The sequence below is a fragment of the Sus scrofa genome, chromosome 5 (genome assembly GCF_000003025.6).
Source record: "Sus scrofa isolate TJ Tabasco breed Duroc chromosome 5, Sscrofa11.1, whole genome shotgun sequence".
Taxonomy (NCBI): Eukaryota; Metazoa; Chordata; class Mammalia; order Artiodactyla; family Suidae; genus Sus; species Sus scrofa.
In genome coordinates, this window is record NC_010447.5 from 38,373 (window position 1) to 60,642 (window position 22,270).

The 22,270-nt window shown below is 60.7% G+C and overlaps 1 protein-coding gene across 9 annotated transcripts in view; it reads right to left on the reverse strand.

Annotated features, from left to right (window-relative positions):
- Window positions 3,004-22,270, reverse strand: part of SHANK3 (SH3 and multiple ankyrin repeat domains 3) — a 51,658-nt gene continuing 32,391 nt past the window's right edge. For 7 of the 9 annotated variants that reach the window (XM_021091270.1, XM_021091273.1, XM_021091269.1 and 4 more), the window contains 4 exons: window positions 21,171-21,301; window positions 20,442-20,526; window positions 13,660-15,913; window positions 3,004-5,552 (listed from right to left, as the gene is read on the reverse strand). In XM_021091270.1, the coding sequence (XP_020946929.1) occupies window positions 4,949-5,552; window positions 13,660-15,913; window positions 20,442-20,526; window positions 21,171-21,301 (3,074 nt within the window). In that variant the 3' untranslated portion in view covers window positions 3,004-4,948. Of the gene's footprint in view, window positions 5,553-5,590; window positions 11,607-13,659; window positions 15,914-20,441; window positions 20,527-21,170; window positions 21,302-22,270 lie in introns of those variants that run through there. The other 2 variants (XM_021091274.1, XM_021091275.1) reach the window with 2 other exon arrangements.

Genomic DNA, 22,270 nt, shown 5'->3' on the forward strand with positions numbered 1-22,270 from the left:
TGCAGCCTATGCCACAGCCATGGCAACACCTGATCCAAGCCACACCTGTGGATGATCTGAGCCTCATGAGACCTACACTGAAGTTTACAGCAGTGCCAGACCCTTAACCCACTGAGGGAGGCCAGGGATCAAAACCGCATCCTCACAGAGACAACGTCAGGTCCTTAACCCACTGAGCCACAATGGGAACTCCAAGTTTCGACGGTTTAAAAAAAGATTATTCAGGTGTTTTTACAGGATTTTGATGGGCATAAAATGGATATGGTATTTAGACCCATGAGAATCATTTAACAGAATGATGTAACCACTTATTTTTTTTTTTTTTTTATTTATTTATTTATTTATTTATTTTAGTCTTTTTGCCTTTTCTGGGGCCGCTCCCAAGGCATATGGAGGTTCCCAGGCTGGGGGTCTAATCGGAGCCATAGCCACCAGCCTACACCAGAGCCACAGCAACACGGGATCCGAGCCGCGTCTGCGACCCACACCACAACTCACGGCAACGACAGATCCTTAACCCACTGAGCAAGGCCAGGGATCGAAACCACAACCTCATGGTTCTGTAACCACTTATTTTAAATGTTAGTATGTACAATTTTCTGGAAATCACAACCTTTGCAAGTTTTTTTAAAACATAGGAAGAAAATGTTAGATTTAAACTTCAGAATGAAAAGTGGTACCCGGTTTTTCAAAGCATGTAGAGGTTATGCAATGACAAAGACTGGAGACCCAATGTCTAGATTCTAGAGGAGAGTTGTTGTCTGACTCTGCAGCGTAGCACCCACCTCTGATTCTAGAAGGGGTTACAGTACCTGCTCCCAGCCAGTCATGGGCTGAGGGGTGATTCGACTTCATTTGCCTTCTCTGTGCTGCTCCCAAACACAAAAGAGGGAGGCAGGAAGGTCCCAGACCTTCAGGCTTCAGGGGCCAGAGGATGGGTTCTCGATGGCTCCTGGTGGTTTTGCTCAGGCCACGGTGGAGCTCCCGGCACAGGGATCCGGATAAGGGGTCTCCATCCCCCTTCACCCGAGTCCTCCACATTCTCTAGTCCCACTCCTTCCCCACCCCACACGCTCCTCTTGCTCACCCCAACCCTCCTCCCAGTCCTGCTCACTCTGCATCCCCAATCTCATTCACCTAAGCACCCCTGCTTTCACCCCACTTTTTCTCACCCTGATCCCTAACCCCTGCCAGCTGCCACCTGTCCCTATCTCACTTCTCTGGCTCCTGCTCATCCCCACCCACCCCCTCTTAGGATCCAGCGGGGCCCTCTGCAGAGCAGAAACCTCATCATCCATCCAGCCCTGGTGTCCAGGCCCCACCCAGAGTTGCCCACAGGGCCTTGAAGGCAGGTGGTGGTGAGGGAGAGTTGGAGCCACAGACTCCACTCTGGGTTCTGGAGAGAGTGTTGGTAACTTGCTTCAGGCCCCCAGAGGTAAAGCTGGAACATTCTGAGGTCATGGGGAAGGCAGTAGAGGGCAGGGAGTCCTTAGCCCAGAGTGAGAAAGCACCCTCTGGTGTTGAGAAGTTTCGAGCTTTCTCTGCCCCACGCCCCTCTGCCACCTTTCCACCTGCTCTTGCAGGAGTCCCTGGGGTCCAGATGTTGAGGGTTCTGACTCATCTTTGGAGGCACGAGGGTGGCTGCTGACCAGTGGGGATATTGGTCTTCTGGCCCAGACCCACAGGGGCAGGGTGGCAATTCCGTTTCCATGGGAGGCAGTTCCCATGGCCCATGCGCTTCCTTTCCTCCTCTGAAAAGCTGGGCGTGCCCCAAGCTCCCGGCCCAGTGCCAGGGAGACCCAGGGTTCCATGTGCAGCTCAGAGGAGACCAACCCCCTGGCTGCCGCAGTGCTTCGGGAGCAGAGGGGGTCAGGGTTCCACCTCTGTCCCCACACTCAGACCCTTCCAGGTTCCCATGCCTTGACTTCCTTCTTGGCCCCTTCTGTGTGATGACCACAGTTTCAAACTTGAAAATGAAGCAAAATATTTAAAAACTTGAAACCCCACTACTTTCTAGACAGATGGCTAGCCTCTCAAGGTCCCAGTGCCAAGTGCTCACCATCCCTGCCTCCCCAGGGCCTCCAGCGCCCCCAGCGGGCCCTCCAGACCTTCTCTGGCCACTCAGAGATTCTCCGCCTCCCCACCCACTCTGGGTAGAGACACCCGAGCCCGCCTCTCTTCTGTCCTCAAGGCTTCACACCACCCACCATTCGGACCCACCCAGGATCTTCACAGTTTCCTAGAGGCATCTCCCAGGCCCCACCCTGGAAAACCTGAACCCAAGTCTGCATTTGTCATGTGTCACACTCACACTCCACCTTGAGCCGGCATGGCCAGGCTCAGGCACCCACTGCCCCTTCTAAAACCCCACCGGGTGACTGGTACCCAACCGGTCTCATGTCACATCTCTGCAGGCCCCTGGTCCTCTCTCAGACATGGGCCCTGCAGTCTCCACCCACTTGCGGCCCCCTCGGTGTTTCCTTTGCCCGCTCACCTCACTGTTCCCTCTCCTTTCACTCCTTGAGCTGCCTCTGCCCTTCCTGTGAGCCAGCACTTGCCACCAGGTGCCACACAGGACCTGCTTCGTCTTGGCTGGTGGCGGCTGGCTCAGAGAGAAGGGCCAAAGCTGCGGGGGAAGGACAGCAGGGATAGACACGAGAGGGTTCAGACAGGAGCAGCAGAATTTAGGACACTCAGGGGAAGGGGAGGGGGACGGGAGCCATGGAGGGCAACTGGACTTCTAGCTCAGGATGGGTGAGCAGAGGGAAGTCTGCAGCTCGAGAGGCATGGGCTCAAGTCCAGCAACCCCAAGAAAGATGCCGGGAGAAGCCAGGCACGTGGGCAGGGAGGTCACCCAAGAGCCCGACTCAGAGACAGGGATCTGAGAGTCCTTGGCGCATGTGGCTGAACACGATCTCAAGGCTGGAGAGGGTTACAGGACCCGCCCAGGTGCGGCAGGGTTCATGCTCCCAATATCCCCTCAAGCAGGCAACTGAGAAATGGTTCCATTTCTTATAAATTTATTACATAATAATATTATAATAATTATTATCAATAATAATATAAGAAACATAGATCTCTGTGGGGTGTATCACAACGTCAGGGTCAGGAGGCCTCAGGACTGGAGCAGGGGTGAAATCCCCCAGATGGAACTCCATACAAAAGGAGGGGTGAAGCAGAACTGACCCTGTAAAGTTAAAAACCCAAATTGAACGGAACCAAAAACCCACAGGTGAGTGTGAGACGAGTGTGTATGTGGCAGTCTGTTACAGTGACTGCTGCTGTGTGTGTGACCTGGTCTGTTGCTGAAAGGGTTACTGGGTGTGACTCTGCCCAGGGAATGGGGCCGGTGGGCCGGGGCGGGGCGGATGGGCACAGACCGGCGTGCCAGGCCCCTGGGCTGTGAAAACTTCTGTTTTCTGGGTTTTTTTAATTTTTATTAAAAAAAGCTAGAAATATAAACAGAAACTTGTGAGTGACGTGGATGGAGCTTTAGTCCAGACTCCAAACCCTAGGTTTAAAAACGTCCCAGGGCCCCCCCGCCCCACAGGTCATTGCTGAGTGTGAGGAGTCACAGTAAGGGGGGCTGGGGTGCCCTCTGGGGTCTTTGCCTCTCCCCAGAGCTCGTAGTGGCCTGACTCTAGGGGTCCCCTGTGATCCCCCCCTAGAAGCCCGATGGGGGGTGCGGGCACTGCCTCCAGGGGCCCTTGGGGGCCTCTCCAAGCAGTGGGGCTTCACCAAGAGGGCCCGCTTGCTCAGGCTCGGCAAAGCTCTGGAAGGACAGGCTGGGCAAGCAGCAAGTCCCAGGTCGACCTCTGACTTTCTTTGGACGTGGAGACGGGGTGCTTCCACAGGCACACACCCATGCACGCACCCTGTGCACGCTTCCGAAGCCCCTACACTAGTCCAGAGTGGCCCCTCGAGACCACTCTCCAGTCAGGCACACGTGGGGCTCCGATGCACTCAGTCACACCCCGAGTTTCACACACTCGCACATGTGCGCACACACACACACAGGGCGGAACGGGAGACTTCGGGTCTGAGGCAGGGAGGCTTCTCTGCTGTAGTTGCCCAACAGCGCGAAGAGGAGGCTAGACCCCTTCTGGGGAGGGACCCTGTGAGGGAGAGAGCTAGGGGCAGGTGCCAGGGCCCTGCCGCCCCACCCCAGGGCACTGGTCTCCCAGGCCATCTGACCTTGCTAGTGCCCAGCAGGACTCGCTGCCTGCCGCCCCTCCTCCACGCAGCACCTGAAGGGTCGGTGGGGCACACTATAGCTCAGCGGGGGGGAGGGGGCCCAGTCGGGGCCCCAGGGCGGGTTCCTAGGACCCTGGCCAACCCCAGACCAGCTGGAGCGTCCCCCGCCCCATGTCGGGTGGCAGTGGCAGTTGAGGGGCCAGAGATGGAAGACTGGGCAGCTGCAGCGGAACCAGTGGGGGGCTGGAGGGGACGGGAAGGGAAGCTATTAAGGACAGAGATATTTGTTCCTTTTCTCGTTCCAAATATAGAGTGGATTAAAATATGCAAAACAGGGGGGGCTCCTTGGCCCCCCCAACCGAGAACCCCAATGTCTCCCCCCTCCCCCCGAGTCACCAAGGTGTGTCCTGACCTCGCATGCTGGACTAAGTTCCCCCCTCCGGGAAAGTAGCCACCAGGAGCTGAGCGGGAGATGGTCAGGCCGGAGCGCCCCGCCCCCAACCCCCTCCCGCTCCAGCCTCCATGGCCCGCGCCCTTCCTGACCGTGTGCTGGGTGGGGCTCGCCGGCCTGGGAGGGCACTAAGCAATGTACAGGGCAAGTCTCCGAGCAACAGCAAACAGGACGATTCATGCAACATTCCTGGCCCGGGTGCCGTTGGCGGGGTGGGGGCGGGCCGAGCCCGCGGCCCGGGGGAGGAGAGGGGGGCCCTGCCCGCAGGGCGCGGCCGGGGCATGGCTGGGGGGAGGGGGGGCGTCAGCTGCCGTCCAGCTGCCTGAGCGCGCGCTCGATGTTCATGCGGTGGCCCACGCGCGTGACGCCCAACTCCACGAAGTCGTCCTTGGTGAGCGCCGGCAGGTGCGCGCCCTCAATCTCATGGTCCTCGAAGCGGTCGCGGTGCTCGCCCAAGTGGATGCTCTCCAGCCAGTCGCCCACGTCGAACTTGCTCCAGAGTTGCAGGGGCTTCTGCTGGAAGGGCCGGCGCGGGCCGGGGGCCCCCGGGCCGGGGCCGGGGCCGGGGCCGGGCGCGGGCGAGGGCAGCGGGGACGGCGAGGGCGAGCGGCTGCGCGCGCTCACGCTGCGCACCACGAAGCGCACCTCCTTCGGCTCATGCGGGATGGAGAGGCTGGACGACTTGAGGATGGTGGGAGGCGTGAGGCCGAAGGGCCGCCCCGCGCCCCCCGCGCCCGCCCCCAGCCCCTCCACCCGCTCCAGCGACGCGGGCTTCACTGGGCTCGGGGCGCGCCGCGCCACGGGGTAGCGGCCGCCGGGCCGGACCGGGTAGGAGGCCCCGCCGCCCGGGCCCCCAGGGCTGCGCTGCGCTGAGATGGAGCTCAGCTCACCGAGGCTGCTGAAGAGCCTGCGGAGGGAGAGGGGGTCAAGGCCAGGTGAGGGGCACCAGGCGAGGCGGGGGGCGGGCGGAGGGGAGTGGGGCCAGCGGCCAGGAGGACGCTGGGGGCTGGGTGGGGTCGTCTTTAGGGCCAGAGGAAGAGAGAAGGGTAGGAGCTTCTGGTTACTCCGGCCTGGCCCCCAGGGTCAGAGCCAAGACGCTGCTGGGGGCGCGCGGGGTGGGAGGGGGGGAGGCTAGACTGAACGGAATAGGAGTAAAACCCGTGGCCCCCTCCACCCCGTGGGGGCTCCGGGAGCAGCGCACCAGAGGAAAGACAGCCTCCGGGGCAGAAGACTTACCGCCCAATTCTGAGAGCCCAGGACACCGGCTCTGGCAGTGCCCCAGCCACCCGCACCCTGGGTTTGGCTGGCAATACCCCTCACCACTCCCCACACACAGCTCTGTTCTCAGGAGACCCAGAGAGACCTGGGCTGGCTGCAGGGCTGCTGAGTGCTGATAAAGGCTGGCGGTAGCACAAGACGGAACAAGTCCATGAGGCCTGAGACAGACATGGGTGGTGCTCACACCCACACAGAGAAGCAGCACGTGCAGGACAGGTGTGAGACAGCCACACACCCGTGAAACTCGGCCTCCCTGCACAGGACAGCACACAGCAGCAGTAGCAACCACACGTGTTACATACATGCAGCAACAGTGGTAGGAGTGGCAGTGGCCTGCTCAAGACAGTGACACAGCAGCATATGTCCCCGCCGCGCGTGCACTCGCGTGTGCGCACGCACACTCACACACACACACACACACACACACACAGATGGTTCCTCGCTTCCCAGCTGATAGGAAGCCAGGCCTTCAGCCCCCGACCCGCCCCCAGCATGGCCATGGTGAGAGGCCCAGCTGGGGGGAGCTCCCCCGGAGAAAGCCTACTCCCCTATCCGGCACGCCCCCACCCCGTTTCCTTCCCCATCCCTCACTGTGGCCAAGGGAAGCCTCGGGGGGCTGTCCGTGGCACCAAAGCCCCATGAAGCCACGCAGAGCAGAGATCCAGGTGGGCAGGTGCAGCGTGTGGACAGTGAGAGGCATGGGATGGGCATGCTCACTTACACAGCCGGTGCTCGGGGCCACCGCGCAGCTAGACAGAGCAGCCACATGCAGATGGGCAGGAGAGAGCAATGAGAGAGAGTGTTAGCGGCCCAGGCCCTCAAGGCAGGCACGTGGCCCACAGTCATGACCACAGGAAGGGCAGCCAGGTGCAGGGACACCCCCCACCCCCGCCACCGCCCCTGGCCAGCTACCCAGTGAGGGAGGAACTCAAGGCACGGGCCCGGGTGCAATGGAACGGAACGAATCTGGGGCTGCTGGGGGAGGGAAGTGCAGGCCAGACTCTGCAGGTCTGAGTGGGCTCCTGGTTTGCCTGCGACCTGTTCTCTGGCTTGTGAAGTGCAGACCACAGCCATGCCCATCCCCAGGCTTTACCTGGAACCCTGTGTGGCAAGTGCTGGGCAGACACCTGGCACTTGGGGATGCTCTGTGCCCCCTTATACTGCGCTGTCTGACAGGCCTCCCTCCGGCTGCCATCTCACCCCCCTCTCCCTGCCCCTGCAGGGACAGGGCTCAAGGACCTCTGCTCTGCTTTCCCACCAACCTCTGCACTGCGCACAGTGCATGGGGCACCTGAGCAGCTTTCCTCCCCTGGAAGCAGGTTTCGTCCTTTCTTCTCTCACCTGTGCAGCCTCTGCACAGGTGCAAGGTCAACCTCCCCCTGGAGGTCCAGCTCTGTCCCTTCTACTTGACCTGGTTTCTGTCGCCTTCCACTGGCTCCCTCCCCTCAGCCTCTGTCCCTACTGCTCCTCCCAAGTGCTCAGATCCAGAGTGGAGCCTCTGGAAGAGGACAGACCGTGTCTCCTCCACGCAGACAGAAAAGAGCTGCAAGGACACCTGGGGTGGTGGGCTCGAGGAACACCAAACACCAGAAGAAGCCCTCCTTGCTCCCACCACTTGGGGCCTCTATGGTACCATCTGGGTTTCAGGACAAAGTAGAGGGTGGCAGTGGAAGGCAGGTGGGGGGAGATGCGGGGGGGGGTGCCCAGGTGGTAATGACTGCTCAGGAGAGGGAGAGGGGCTAGTGCTGGGGGAGATGCTGAGGGAACAGGGCCTGTGGAATTGAGCTCAGTAGGATGCCACCCCACCCCTACCCCCGCCACAGCTGGGGTCCTCATGCAAAGACCCTGGCCTGGGGTCATGCATCTCAGGATGGAGTCCTGCATGGCCCCACCCCCAAAGGGCTCCTGAAGCAGGGTCTGGAGCCCTCCTGCCCAGCAGAGGGTGAGCTGAAGGCCTAGGATGACGGCAGGCTGGCACCCAGGGAGACCTTCCCAGGAGAAGATACTGGGTGTGGGAAGGGGGGCACCTGCCAGAGCTTAGAGATGGTGTCAGGGGTGAGTGCAGGGAGGAGGGCCAGTCACACTCCCAGGGCTGCCCAAAGCCCAGTAGAAATGGTCGGAGACCTGGAAGAACCTTGGGAAGGCTCCAGAGCATGCAGGGCATGGCCAGGGAGCCCATGGGCCAGGTGTCTGTTCCTCCCCTTCCTCTTGGGGAGCAGGGATGTGCCCGCATTGTCCCAGGCCAGGTACCCGGACAGCGTACACGGCCGAGGTCCACACGTTTCCACACCACCTCTGCACACCCATCACTGTCCATAACGGCTCACAGCTGTCTGACCAGTGCCAGGCCCTGACCACAGACGGCATGGTCACATCACAACCGCTGCCATGGGGCTTCTGAGCCACCCACCCTCTGACACACAGTACCTCACGAGGCACCATCACCCCTGAGTGCCTTCAGCAGTTTCTCCAGACAGAGCAACGAGCCTCCACAGTCCGCAACCCCTTTCCCACCAGGGTCTGAATCTTGCCCTCTCTTGCTCCTCGGCTGGTGAGGTCGGGCCTCGACCCTGCCCCTGCAGCTGCCAAGGCTGTCAGCAGACTCTTCTTGCTGACCTGTCCACTTGTTTCCTTCTGAGGCGGCCTTTCCTCTCTCCCCTTCCTTCCTAGATGGGCTCCCCTCTTAGTTCAAACCTTCTCCCAGGCAGGGTCACCCACTCCCACCCTTTGCTGCGACTGATGTGCCCACAAATGCCACATGTGAGGCCCAGCCAGTCTCACCTGAGACCCAGACCTCTACTGGGGTCTCCAAACATGCTCCCTTCCCCCCAGTCCTTCCCACACCAGGGTCCTGGGAGCCACATCGGCTGTTCCAGCTCCCCCTTGCCCCATCCCCCAGGTTGGTCCCAACCCCCAGCATTAACCCAGGCCACTCCCCTCATCGCCCGGCCTCCTCTGGCTCCAGACTTGTTAGGGTCTTACTCAGGACCTGTCCCCTCATTTCCTACTTGTTCTCCTTGACTCTTGGCACCCAGCTCGAAGCCAGGAACACCATTTGTACTGAAAAAAATGTCATAAAATAAAAAGTAATATAACGTGTCATCCTCAGGCCTGACTGCCTATTAGCCCAGGGGTACCAACAGGCCAGAAAAGCCCACTCTGGCCCCGGTCCCTGCCTGGAGGCTTCTGCCGCTGCACTCACACAGGGCAGGTCCAGGCCTGTGGCCCTTTGCAGTCTGAGCGCCTCATGACGGGGAATAATGCTCAAGGGGAGCACAAACTAGCTTTGGGCTCGGAAGCACCCACCCTCTTTGGTCCTGGTGTGTCACTCCAGCCCTTGAACTTCTCACTGCACACACCAGCTCATGGTTCTAACCTTGAAGCACTCCAAATACCCCTATGTCCCCTTCCTGGTGACCCCTTCCTGCTCCCCCAGCAGAGGTCAGGGCTCCTGAAGCCCTGATCTCGCCTCCTGTGAACACACTTCACATCCGCAACGCTGTCTGACCCGCCAGGACACAGCACACCCTGGCCCCATGCCCTGCAGTGGCCGGCACACAGTGTCAGTCCGTTTCAGAAGACCAAACCCTGCTGGCTTGAGGCACCTGCAGGCACGTGGAGCTTCACCCACGTCGCAGTCAGACACGCTGGCAGGACAGGGCTCACAGTAGGTCATGGCAGGGTTTCTCCACCATCACAGGATCATGCATCTTTGGTGGGAAACTAATTAGTGATCTACTAAAGAAGCTGTCTGATACCACACACAAGGATATAGAAGGTTCTGAAAAGTACTGCAAGAAAGAGACCTCTTTGACTTTGTGTCAAAGCTTTCGTTCATTTCATCATGAACCTTTTCCTGTAAAATCCGATATGAGGGTCAAACAAATGTAAAACTGAGAGCCACAGCAAGACTGAGTGGCTCAGACCACGTGTAAGATTCAGAACCGGCCATGGGGTTGTCCAGAACAGACGTGGGGCTCTGAGCAGACAGATGTTCTGTCTACCAGGCAGCTGGACCCAAAGCCAGAAGCATAGAGCAGGTGGATGGTCTGAGATCAAAGTTCCAAAAAGCCAAAGGCCAAGGGCTTTCCAGTTGGCCCTGGTGCATTTCCACAAGTTATCAAGCTTCAAGTTCATGACATAAGTGGCAACGTCCCCTTCCCCTTCTGAGACCTCACTAGAGCTCAGGCTACAGAGTGTGGCTAAAGGACACCAGAACCTAGACCTAGCAGTCAGTGAGCAAGGTGGGCAGAGAGAGGACCTCCTTTCTCGTGGTGTCCGCTGGGTGAGGAGAAGGGCAGGCCTGGGAGGGAACACCTGCAGGGGGGGCAGGGACAAGGCTTGGGGTGTGACCTATCTAGTGGCTGTGGCAGGTACTCTAGCGCTTCTGCTAGGACCAGGCCTGGGAAGGAAACAGCCCTACCTGGACATCAGAACTTCCTATACTTCGTACATTTATCTAAGAGACAGTATCATTAGCAGTTTTATCACCACCCGAAAAATGGGTGCCAGACTCTAGCCAGCGCTGGCTGCAAAACAAGAGCTGTCCAGCAGCCCTGCTGGCCACATGGAAGGCTGACAGGACGTGCCCACAGCATCTCCTGCTCAGCCAGGAGCCACAAGAAAAGGGCCTGGGGTAGTCAATGGGGTCCACTGCAGAGGGTAGGGTTTCACCCAGGCCTGAGGACGTGGAGAGAAGGGAATGCAGAGGGGAGCGGGGAAGGAGAGGCAGCGCGGATGGTGGGTTTAATGTAGCAGAGCCCACCATGCTCACTGACTGCCAGGTCTAGGCTCTGGTGTCCTTTAGCCACAGACCCTCTGCACCCTGAGTCTGGTGGCACTGGCTGGACTCAAGTGCCAGTGATTGCAGGATCCGTGTGCTCGTTGTTACACACCTGACTGATAAATCAGGGTGTTGGTCTACAGGTGAACACATGCGCATCTCCGTGTGGGGAATCACTGCACATAAAGCCACTGTCTGTCAGCAGAAGAGGATTAGCAACAGGGGCTCCGGACTACAGCGGACAGAAAACGGGGCTTGGGGTCAGATGGCACCATTTACTGGCCAGAATGGATCTCTTTAGAATCTTAATTTTATTGTCTGGAAAATGGAGATTATATCACTGTCCATCTAACAGAACGGCTGTGAAGATGAAATAACATGACTTGATGTTCTCTAGTGCACACGGCCCTCTTACTTTCCCACGAGGACGCGACGAGTCAACCCAGGGGCCTGGCCGGGTGCCTGGTGCTCACAGGTGCTGTAGGTCACCCTCACCGTTCAACGGGGGAGGCCCTGAAGTTCACAGAGGTCAAGTGGTTTGTCCAAGACCACAAAGTCAGACGCCATCTGCTGAGGGCTGGCCCCAAGCCAATGTCTAGGAACAAAGTGAGCTGCGAAAGCTGGTGCTCTTGTTTTAGGCTTCCCGGCACCTGGTACCTCTGGTAACAGTACCTGAGCTTTCCTTGGGAAAGGCGCCCTCCCTCTCAGCCCGTGTCCAGTCACTGGGCTGACCCCGGGCCCTGGCTCCTAGGACAGCATATGGCTCAGGCCTGGCCAGTGGCAACCCTACGGCTCCCTGACCCCAGTGACCACTTCAGGGGAAGCAGGGGATCCACATGAAGCCAATCGGAGGCTGGAATGTTGCAGGAACTCCCGAGGGAAAGAGGCTCACTCTTGGGCCTGCAGAACAGATGGAACGTGAAGGCTGGAAATGCTGGCCCTGCCCCTCCTCCACACCGCGTCCAAGAAAAGGAACAAGTACAGGTCCTGGCACAACCCAGAGCCCCTGGACACGGGAGCCTTACCGTGACAACGGGGAAATGCCAGAGACGATTGTGGGGGGCCGTGGTGGAGGTTCTGACGGAAAGACCACCTCCCCCTGCCCCACCACTGCCCGGCTGCCTCGCCTCGCGGGAGCCAGCAGGGCGAGGGTGAGACCTGGGATCCCCTGGGCTCGACAGCCAGCACACCTCAACCTTCCTTCTGTGGCATTCGTCCGAAGCCACCTCCCTAAACTTCAAGTCACAAAAGACAGCACTTGCACTTAGCCTTGTTCTTTCACGCACTTGGCAAATGCTTTATTGAGGGCCTGCATTGTGCCCCTGAGGGGCAGGCTCTGTGCTACCCACTTTAAATGGCTTAAATTTTCATCGGGACCAAGGGGAGCAGGAGAATGGAGGGGCTGGCAGAGGGAGGAGAAGCAGAGAGTGAAGATGGGGGCTGGCCCAGGCTGTCAGGGAGTCCCCACCCTCAGGGGTCCATTCCCCAGAGGCCTAGGACCCAGGCTGCTCGTTGCAACTGGCCATCCCTGGCCACACCCCAGCACCCGCTCTAAGGGCACTTTAAACACAGCCCTGCTGGGAAGAGGGCTTTCACGTTCAACGGGGGGTTCAAAAGGCAAAAGGGGGGGTGGCCCCAGGGCAGGCATGGGCTGACAGGAGCTGGAGAGCAGCCATCCCATGCCACTTAGCAGAGGCGTCACCAGCTTCCAAGCCCCCACTGATATTTCAAGTCCTTAGCTTGAAGAACGTAGATCAGCCAAGCCCTTACAAAACCTGAATCCTCACTGTTTGGGGAACTCTGCCTTCTGAGGCTGACAGGAAAGACTCTCTAGGCTGGTCGTCAGCGTGGCAAGAGCAAGAGTCAGGAGGTGGCAGCCACAAAGCCAGAGGCTAAGAAGGGCCCATGGGGCGCAGAAGCCACAGGCAGACACGAGCCGGCCAGGGCACGGCCAGCTCTGCCTCAGACCAGCACGCGAGGAGCTAGCTCTCCCCGCAGCATCCCCGCAGGCCCAAAGGGGCCCCCCTCTGGAATGAGGTCCTCGAGGAAAGCTCCGAGGGATGCGCGCAGCAGAGCAGAGCCCCAGCCCCTGCTCAGCCCCCCTCCCCGAGACAGTGCGGCCCCCGTTTCCAAGGCACGAGGTGGCCTCTTCAAGTCCCCACCTTGCGTAGGAGGTGGGAGAGGAGGACAGAGGAATGGGCAAGACGTGGAGGAAAGGGAACAGATGGAGGCGCAGAGAAACGGTATGACTTCCGTCTAAGAATGGCTTCTTAATGCACTTTGAAAATCACGCACAGGAGTCTGTTTGAGGGACTTAGGCGGTGCTGAGAGTCAGAAATGTTTCTGGGACAGAAAATAGGAAATTGGTGGTGGGTCCTAAAAGGAAAAGGATCCAGTGCACTCAAAAGGAAGTGAGGCAGCTACAGGAAAGGTGGCACCAGCCGCATGTGACAGCCATGTGACCACAGGGAGGAAGAGGGGGCGGTGTGCAAAGGGCCACAGAGAAGCCAGACAGCTGGAGTTAGGGTTAGGGTCAGAGTGGACCACAGAACCTTTGGTGGTTGAGGCAGCTACGGTCAGGAGTGAGAGCAAGAGTCCGCAGGAACCCCTGGGGCGGGAGCCGCCAGGAGGCTGTTCCGTGGAGGTGCTCAGACTCAGCCTGGGCCTCTGGCGGGAGCCCAGCTCCCACTCTCAGCACCAACAGGAATGGAGAGAACAGCACCCCTGATAGTTCAGATCCCTGAAAGAGCCTTTGGCCTCAGACAAAGCAAGGCCAGGTGAAAGACAGAGGAGTGAACGGGAGGAGCATGGGGGCGGGGGGCACAGACAGGTGACAGGATGGGCTGTGGAGGGGGAACAGAGGGAACCGTGGGTGGACGTGAGGAAGAAGGAGGGGAGCGGGGAGGGCAGGCATGGACACGGGACAGGACCCTCCCCACACTGCCCTGCTCACCGAGCTGCCGCGATGGGCGACTTCTTGGCAGGGTCCAGCAGGCCGCCCAGGCCACCAACCGGCTCCTCCCCCAGGGAGCGGGTGTCTTTGTTCAGCTGCTGCAGGCGGGAGCTGAGCTCACTGATCACAGTTGGTTTGTCGTCTTCAGGCCCGGGGAGCCCCCGGCTCTCCACGGGGTCCCCCCACAGCTTGGACCTTCTCTGGAAGAGGTAGCGAGGGCGAGCAGGCCCGGCAGCAGAGGCCAGCCCGGCGGAGGCGGCATGGTGCTGCTGGGCCATGAGCTCGCTGTCAGAGGACTGCTTCAGCAGCGGGTCCCTGAAGGTCACCGGCCCCTTCCCCAGCGGGGACTTGAGCTTGGGCTTGGGAGGCACTGGTGGCTTCTCGAGTAGAAAAGTATGTCCGTCGGCGAAGGAGGTGTGGGTGTCGGTGAGTTCCCCGCTCTCCGAGCTCAGGGTGGACATGCTGGACACCGTGGAGATGGTGCTCGTTGTCTCCAGGTGGGGGTCGCTGGAGCTGCGCGTGTCGGCCTCCTCCACCCCCGAATCCGCTGCAGACTCGGGGGCAGGGGGCGGCTCGCTGCTCGGCTTCCCTGAGGCCGGGCCTGGCACCGTGGTGGGCGAGGGACCTGGGCCAGGGAGGGGGGTGGCCAGCAGGACCCCGTTGGCAAATTCTTCGGGAGGCGGCACCAGTCCGATGCGGGCCAGCTCCTCTCTGGTCTCCTCGTCGCTGGAGGAAAGCTGGGCGGGCGGCAGGTTCACAGCGAATACCAGCTCTGGCTCCTCCTCTGAGCTGCCCTGGCCTGGCCCGGGGTCTGCTGGGGTACTGCCAGGGGGCTGAACGCGCGGGCTGGGCAGGGGCTCTGCCACCACTGCTGACTGTGTGGGGGCTGGGGTCAGCTCTGGGGTGCCCGGGTGCTCCTCTTCGGCCCCCAGCCCGCTGGGCTCCTGCCCATTGCTGGTAGCGTGCACGACGATGAGGCCGGCCGGCCGCTGCAGGGACGTGTCCAAGACGCTGAGGATCATGGACTTCTTGTCCTCCGGCGACTTCCGCTCTTCCCGGGGAGCTTTCTCAGGCTCCCTGCGAGCAGGCACAGGAACCCAGGCTGGGCTCCTGGGGGAGAAGGCTGGGGAGGCCAGGGGCCCTCGCTCAGAGTCACGGGCCTGCACATCCACAAATAATGGCCCAGGGCGGTCGGCGTCAGGGCTGTGCACAGGAGTGGGGGAGCGGGAGGGTGCCTGGGAGGCCAGAGCCCGCTCGCGGGCAGCCAGGGCAAGGGCCAAGGGTGAGCTGGGGTCCAGGGGTTTGCCGGTGAGCGGGTGGATGAAGGTGGAGCCCGAAGGCCCAAGGCTCGGGCCGCTGACCAATGGCTTGAGAGCAGAGACAGGGGAGGGCAGCAGCAGGTCGCGGCCGGTGGTGGTAGTGCCGGGCCCCAGAAGGCGCTCGTCGATGGAGCGGGAAGGCTGCAGGGAGGGCAGGTCTGCGCTCGGAGAGCTGCCCTCGATGGCTCCCACGGACAGGAACACGGTGGAGCGCCGCCGCTCCTCCAGCCGCCGGTCCTTGGCCGGGGCTGGGCCGCCGAACGCGAGCCCAGGGCTGTCCCCGGGGCCGTAGTCGAGGCCGCTCGGCCGAGGCCCGCGGTGCGTCGGGGAGGGCTCACGGGCGAAGCTGCCGCCGCCCGGGCCAGGGCTGCCCACGGCCAGGGCCGCGCGCTCCTGCGCATCTTCCACCTGCAGCTGCTTCACCAACGGGCTTTTACGGCGCTGAGGTTTGGACGGCGCGAAGAGGCTGGCGCTGAAGGCGCCAAGGTTGGCGTAGGGGCTGTCGGGGCCCGGTGGCCGCGGCCGGCGCTTGGGGCGCTCTGGCGGGGTGGCGGCTGGCGGGGGCCGAGGGACGTCGCCCACCTCGGGCGCCGAGTCCTGAAGGATGATCATGGAGCGCGCGCGCTTCTGCCGTTCTGGGTAGGGCAGCGGACCCAGGGGCGCGCCGGAATCATACAGGCCTGGGGCTCCCGCGCCCAGGCGCGCCTCCAGGCCGGGCTTGAAGCTGGAGCGCACGGTGTCGTAGGCGCGACCCGGCGGCGGAGGCGGCGAGAAGGCGGGGGGCGGCCCGGAGTCGAAGTAGTAGGGAGCGGGCGGCGGTGGCGGCGCGGTCTGCGGCGGCGGGGGGATGCCACGGCCCTCGCGCACGGAATCCTGCATGGACGTACTCCTCGGGAAGCGCCCCTCCAGCAGGGACGCCAGCTTCTCATCCTCTCCTGCGGACAGAGGGGCGCCGGTGAGCCTGGCCCGGGCGCTAGGAGCCAGGGTCTTCGAGGAGGCCCCTCCGGACCCGGCGCCCCCACCCCTCCCCGCAGGGGCCGGCCCTGCTCCCAAGGGCACTCGAGGCTCCCTAGAAATCCGCGGGAGGTGCTGGCTCGCCCGCAAGAGGGCAGGGTCAGGGGGCCGTGGGCGCTGGCGTTGGAGAGCAAGGGGCGACACCAGGAACCAAGAGCAGGGAACTGACCAAGGCCCCCAGTCTGGCTTGTCCCCGAAAGGCTACAGGCTGCACCCCAAGCCCAGTGCTGGGTTTGGAGGGCTCCTGCGGAGACCAAGAGAGGTATCAGTTCAGATGGAGGGCCTGGGTGGGCCCCACCAACAGAGGCTCTGACAAAAGGGCTGAATTCTGACTACTCGGGTTGGGGAAATGAAGAGGGCCCCCAAACATCTGAGCAGAGAAGGGGCGGCCCTCCTCCTGCCAGCTGCAGAGAAGAGCTAGGGGTGGCTGGAGCAGGTCTTCCACACCCAGGACTGCGCAAGGCCTCAATTCAGAACCAGCAGCAGTGGAACAAGCAGGTGTCACTGGGAGGCCCTGGCGGCAGTCAGAGGTGGGAGGTAGGGAGGAGATCCGCAATGAGGGGGAGCTCTCCTGAGCAGCAGTGATACACAGCAGCAGGGCAGCAGGGCTGCGGCAGTGAGGGCTGATGCCCAGGTGAGGGGTGCTTTGTGACAGAAACCCCGAGAGGCTCAACCCCAGAGACGGACAGGCTCTGGACCGGCAGAGGCTGCCAAGAGGTCACCGCCATAATCCTAGGGGCTGGAATTCAGTAAGGATGGGCAGAAGGAGGGAGGGAGGGTTCCCACAGAATTGCAGGCAGAGCACCTGTCACCTGTTTCAGTTTTACTCCTTCTCGGCTGTGTGATCTCAGGCCGGGCCCTGAGCTTCAGGTCCCTTGCGGACAACACAGACTTAAAATGAATGCTACCTGCCTGCCTCACTTAGATATCGTAGGATCCGTGCAAGAGCAGTCCTGTTGCCTAACCTCAGAGCGTCCTTGTTTGTGTACACAGTGCGGACACCTGTGCTGCAGGTGTGCCCAGCTAGGCTGCCAGTGTAAGATGGCCAGATCCAAGGAGAGGATGAGAGGCTCCTCCATGCTGACACCCAGGGCCCTGGCAGAGGACCTTGGGAACCCGCTCCTGGCCCCACTCTGGGCTTGGCCACAGTTCTAGGAACTCCCGACGCTGCAGGCTGCCTCTTCCCAACCACCTCCTCCTTTAGCCGCCACGGCGCTCTCACCAGGCCTCCCACACCGCACTGCCTGCATGTGTCCAGCGTAACAGCTCTTTTATCCGCAGGCACAGCCCTCATTGGGAGGGGCGGCGGGGGTGGGTGTGTGTAAGATCAGGTTTGAATTCTAGCTCTGCCAGCTGCTATCTGATGTTTCTTAACCTCTCGGCTCTTCCGTTTCCTCATCGCTGGAGCCGTGCCCCTCCCCCTGTGGGGCAGTGTGTACTGGTGCCCTTTAGAGCTTACAGCACAGGCCTGAGTACCTAGACGCACCCGCCCCAGGAAGACGGCTGAGGTCTTCCTCCTCCACGTCACTTTTAGGTCTGCCTTCCACCCTGACTGCTGGACACAGAATTTGTGCCAGGTTCATCCCGGGTCTCCTCCCCACTGCATTTCTTTTCGTTTGGTTTTTGTTTTGCTTTTTAGGGCTGCAGCTGCAACACATGGAGGTTCCCGGGCTAGGGGTTGAATTGGAACTACAGCTGCTGGCCTACACCACAGCCACAGCCACACAAGATCTGAGCCACGTCTGTGACCTATGCCACAGCTCACGGCAATGCAGGATCCTTAACCCACTGAGCAAGGCCAGGGATCGCACCTGAGTCCTCATTGCTAGTCAGGTTCGTTACTGATGAGCCACAATGGGAACTCCCCTGCTGCATTTCTTCCTCGGCATATAAACGCAGCTCAGTACCCACAAGCCTGTGCATGAGACGGAGACACACAGGGAAAGCTAGTGCTCCTGCGGGACTGACCTAAGGTGAAGACACGTCACTTGCCTTGGGATGAAAGAGGAATCTGTTCTGCCAGAGTGGGTGGGCATTTCTCCAGCACTGACTGTGCACCAGTCACAATACGCAGGACCTACATCTACTGTCAACATTTGCAGCTGCTCAGGACTCAGCCTGTGAGCACAGCCCCCCTGGATGGGCCTCAGCGTGGCCTGGGAGATGGGTACTAGACGGTTCCCATGTTTATGGATCAGGACCCTGAGGTCCCAAGGACTGAGATGTGTGCCCAGAGCCACAGAGCTGGGACAAGGGGTAGGAGCCCTAGAGTCTGACAGCTCCGCCACCGTTCATGCGGGCAACGGGCAGCAGGCGAGGGCAAAGGTGATTAAAGATGAGCCACTCGTGGACAGAGCATGGGAGGGTCCAGGAGGGACAAGTAGGGAAGGGCTGGCAAACACCACTGAGAAGCTCAGAGCCTACAGTTCGTGCACTTCCGATCCAGACCTGTGGCGGTCAGTACTGGGGCGGAGTGGGCTGAGGGCAGGCAACCCAGGAAGAGTGAGGGCAGGTGGAGAGCAGTGAGTCCTGGGAGAAGAGGGAGGCAGAGACAGATGTGTCGTGATGAAGCAGACGAGGGCTGCGTGAGGTCCTAGGGCCTCAGGGCAACGAGGAGCCCACTGAGTGGCAACTTCAGGGATGTGATGTGCCATCTGCTCTGCAGAAAGCCATCTTTGGCCTGAGGGATGGACTACAGGGTGAAGCTGGGGCAGGAGGTCAAGAGGAGATCAAAGCTGTGGTCCAGCCATGAGGTAATAAGGCCTGGGACAGCAGGGCTGCAGGCATGGTGAGAAGCTGGCTGCCAGGTGTGTAAGGAAGCAGACGGTCCCTAATTTGTCAGGGGAGGCTGAGAATGAGGTGGAAACCAAGGAGGGAACTAGAGTGGATACCCAGGGATTAGGCCAGGGAGGTCAGGCAGGGAAGTGCCTCTCTGCTCCAAAGTAGGTGCAGTCACACCTGCCCTCTTCCCCACTCTCCCAAATACAGAAAAGGCCCACTGCTGTCTCTGAAGGATGACGCTGTATACAATGGCCTGGCAGCAATTCACCCCATTACCTACCAGAAACCCATGCTCCCCTGCATGTCTAAACCCAAACGCACCTCCCCTCAGCCTTCCTTGACCCTCAAGTGCAGCTGGTACTCCCTAGTCAGCTCCACCTATAAATGCCCCTTCGCATCCACCACGTAACTGCCGAGCTGAGCTGTCTGCAGATGTGTCACCTCCCCCAAAGGAGCTCTCAGACCCTGCCCAGCATCGCAGGGGTTACGTGGTGAATGAGGGATTGAATTTTAGGCAGCTGGTTAGCTAGGTGGGTGAAAAGAAGACAGGTGAGGCAGCTGTGTGACCTTGGGCAAGTCATTTTACCTCTTCGCTTATTTCCTCATCTGTAATAGAGAAGGGCCAACAGTGTCACCTCAGCAGGGTTACTCTGAGTGTTACACGAACAGTGTGCATGAAACACAGTGTTACAGGAAGTACTGACTAGGCTCTCACGCTGCTGCTTAACAGATGATGGGTGTGGTGGCGTATGCGGACCAACGGACGGACAAGCGGAAAGGCCAATGGGTGAACTGACAGACGGAAAACTGGAAAAGTGCGTAACTGGATGGATGGACAGGTGGGCAGGCGAGAGGTACCGGGTGCCCAGAGGGATGAGCAGTGGGCAGGGCTTATCAGAAGAGCCAGTCTGGGGTCGAGGGAGGAGAGGGCCAAGTGTGAGGTGTGCAGAAGACCAAGGGGCTAAGGACGTAGCCTTGAGAAGGCCCCGCAACTTGTGAGGGAGGGCTGGGGACCGAACAACTCCCGCCTGAAAACTTAGGGGAACACCAGGGAGTGCTGTCTGAGAGGCCCTGGGGAGGGAAGTAGCACAGAGGAGGCGGCAGGAAAAGCAAATGTGTCCACTGGGAGGAGCGCCCTGGAGACCCCTGGTGACCCTGGTGGGAACAACTTCAGTTTTAGGTATGGACAAAGTCTGCCTGCCCCAGGCCAAGAGGCAGGTGGGGAACGGGAGAGCTCTGGAGAACACTGGCTGTGACGAAGAAGAGAGATGCAGAGCAAAACCTGGGTGCCGGGGTTGCAGGTGCAAGGTGGGGTGGGGAGGGTTAGCATCAGAAACCTGACATGTACTCGGGCTTCTGGGAGCACAGCGGGAAGGACATGGAAAAGCCAGGATGGGGACGCTGGCGTTGGCAGGAGGGACAGAACAGGGGCGCCCAGTGGACAGGGAGGGATGCATGGGGAGAAGGCCCAAGGGTATTTCAGCAAAGTCTCTCTGGGTTGGGGAAGGGTGACCCTATCCATGCCTTCGAACAAAAAGATTTCTGGCCTGGGCCGGGAGAGGCAGGGCTCAGAGAGAAGCTAAGGGTGGCGAGAGACAGAGTCCTCCAGCCCCACACCCACCCCAGCCCCAGCCCTCCAGCCCCATGCAGCCCCCAGCCCAGCCGTACCTACAGACTTGGTCCGTGGAATCCCCTTCCGCAGGGAGCCTGGCAGCTTCTCTGGGCCCGGGAGGCCCTGGCGCTCAAACAATGACTATGAGAGTGGGGGGGGGAGGGTACATGGAGGTGCTAGAGCACTGGGGTCCCCAGTTCCCCACCCATCCTCCTCCTAAGCCTGAGATCAGACACCCCAATGCTAATTCCAACAGTGCTGGTGCCTGTGACACATGACCCAGACCCGGGCCAGGTCCTGTCCCCGGGGAGCAGGGGCACAGCCAGCAGGGGCCCGGGCATAGGCGGCACTGGGCAGAGTGGATGCAGACGGCCAGGGCAGTCCGTGGACCTGGGTCTGGCTCGGGGGGAGCTGAAGGAGCAGCCGAGACGGTGCCAAGTGAGAGGCGCGGGCTGGGCGGCAGGGAACAGAAACACACCATATGGTGGCCTCAGCTTGGCTGGAATGCTTGCTCTGGGTGGTCCTGAGCTGGCACAGAACCTGCCTCAGGCAGGAGGCACCGAGAGCCACAGCCAGAAGCATGAGAACTCTGTGCATGTTGAATCGTGGCCATCCTGGGGGCTGAGATAGCCCCTCATGTCTCTGAGAGAGGCTGTGAGGTCCTTCACCTCCACCCCAAACGAGGGGCCCTCACCCCCCAAATGCATAAACACCCCGTGGGGGACATGGCCCTCTGACCCATGCCCCGCCCACCCCCCAGTGCCCCCGCTGCCAGGCTGGCTTACACTGATCTCAGCAGGGGTGATCCTCCGACTCGTGGGCCGCTGTTTGACGGTGGCAGCTCTTGAGTCAGCATCGGCGATGTCCGGCCTCAGCGTCGGCTCTGTGGCAGCTGCCAGGATCTCATCCAGCTTCTCTGCACAGCCGAGGACGTGGCGGCTGAGCCGCAGGGACCTCTAACCTGCTACAGCCCCTCTGCAGCCCCACTGCCACAGCCTCCCCAGGGCTAGTCGTCCTGATGCTGCCGACAGAGGCCAAGGGCCCTGCCCACCTCAGGCCCCTCGCTCCCCCAGGCATGCGTTCAAGACCCAAGCAGGACAAGAACCTGCATCCCATCCAAGGCCCTCACACACCAGAACCCAGACTCCACTCCAGCCTGGGCTCCCCGCCCTCGGGGAGGCTCCAGGTGACCCCACGAACCCCACTCCAGGAAAATCGCGACTGACCCTTAGGGAGGGGACCAAGGCGGGGGCAGAGCGGTTCAGAGCCCAGAGTTCTGAACGTCCCCGACTCCCTTTCACTCCCCTCCTCAGCGCGTGGCATCACTCGTCTGCTGTGCCCCCCACCCCCGCACCAAACGGTAAGCCTGGGGATGAAGAGAAGTGCCCGCTCACAAAGGAGGTGTCTAAACCGAGAACCACAGGTGGGGACAGGGACCTAAAGAGCGCTCTGCAGGTCAGGAGGCCACAGCACCTGTAGCCCTCGAGTAGCCCCCCAGGCTGGGAGGCGTCGAGAAGAGGGTGTCGGGAGGGGCAGTGTCAGAGGGGCTTCCCCAGCCTCTCAGAAAGCAGCCCCCGAAGCTAGGAGCGGGAGAACAAGGCCGGGCGGAGGCCTGCGCAGGCCCAGGACTGAAGAAAGGCGCCGGGGGCCCTTGGGCAGCATTCTTTTCAAATCCGCTTGTTTGTATTAAAGTCATTCAATGTTTTTGTTTGTTTTGTCTTTTGAGGGCTGCACCCATGGCCTATGGAGGTTCCCAGGCTAGGGGTCCAATCAGAGCTGTAGCTGCTGCCGGCCTACACCACAGCCACAGCCACATCAGACCTGAGCCGCATCTGCAAGCGACACCACAGCTCATGGCAACGCCGAATCCTTAACCCACTGAGTG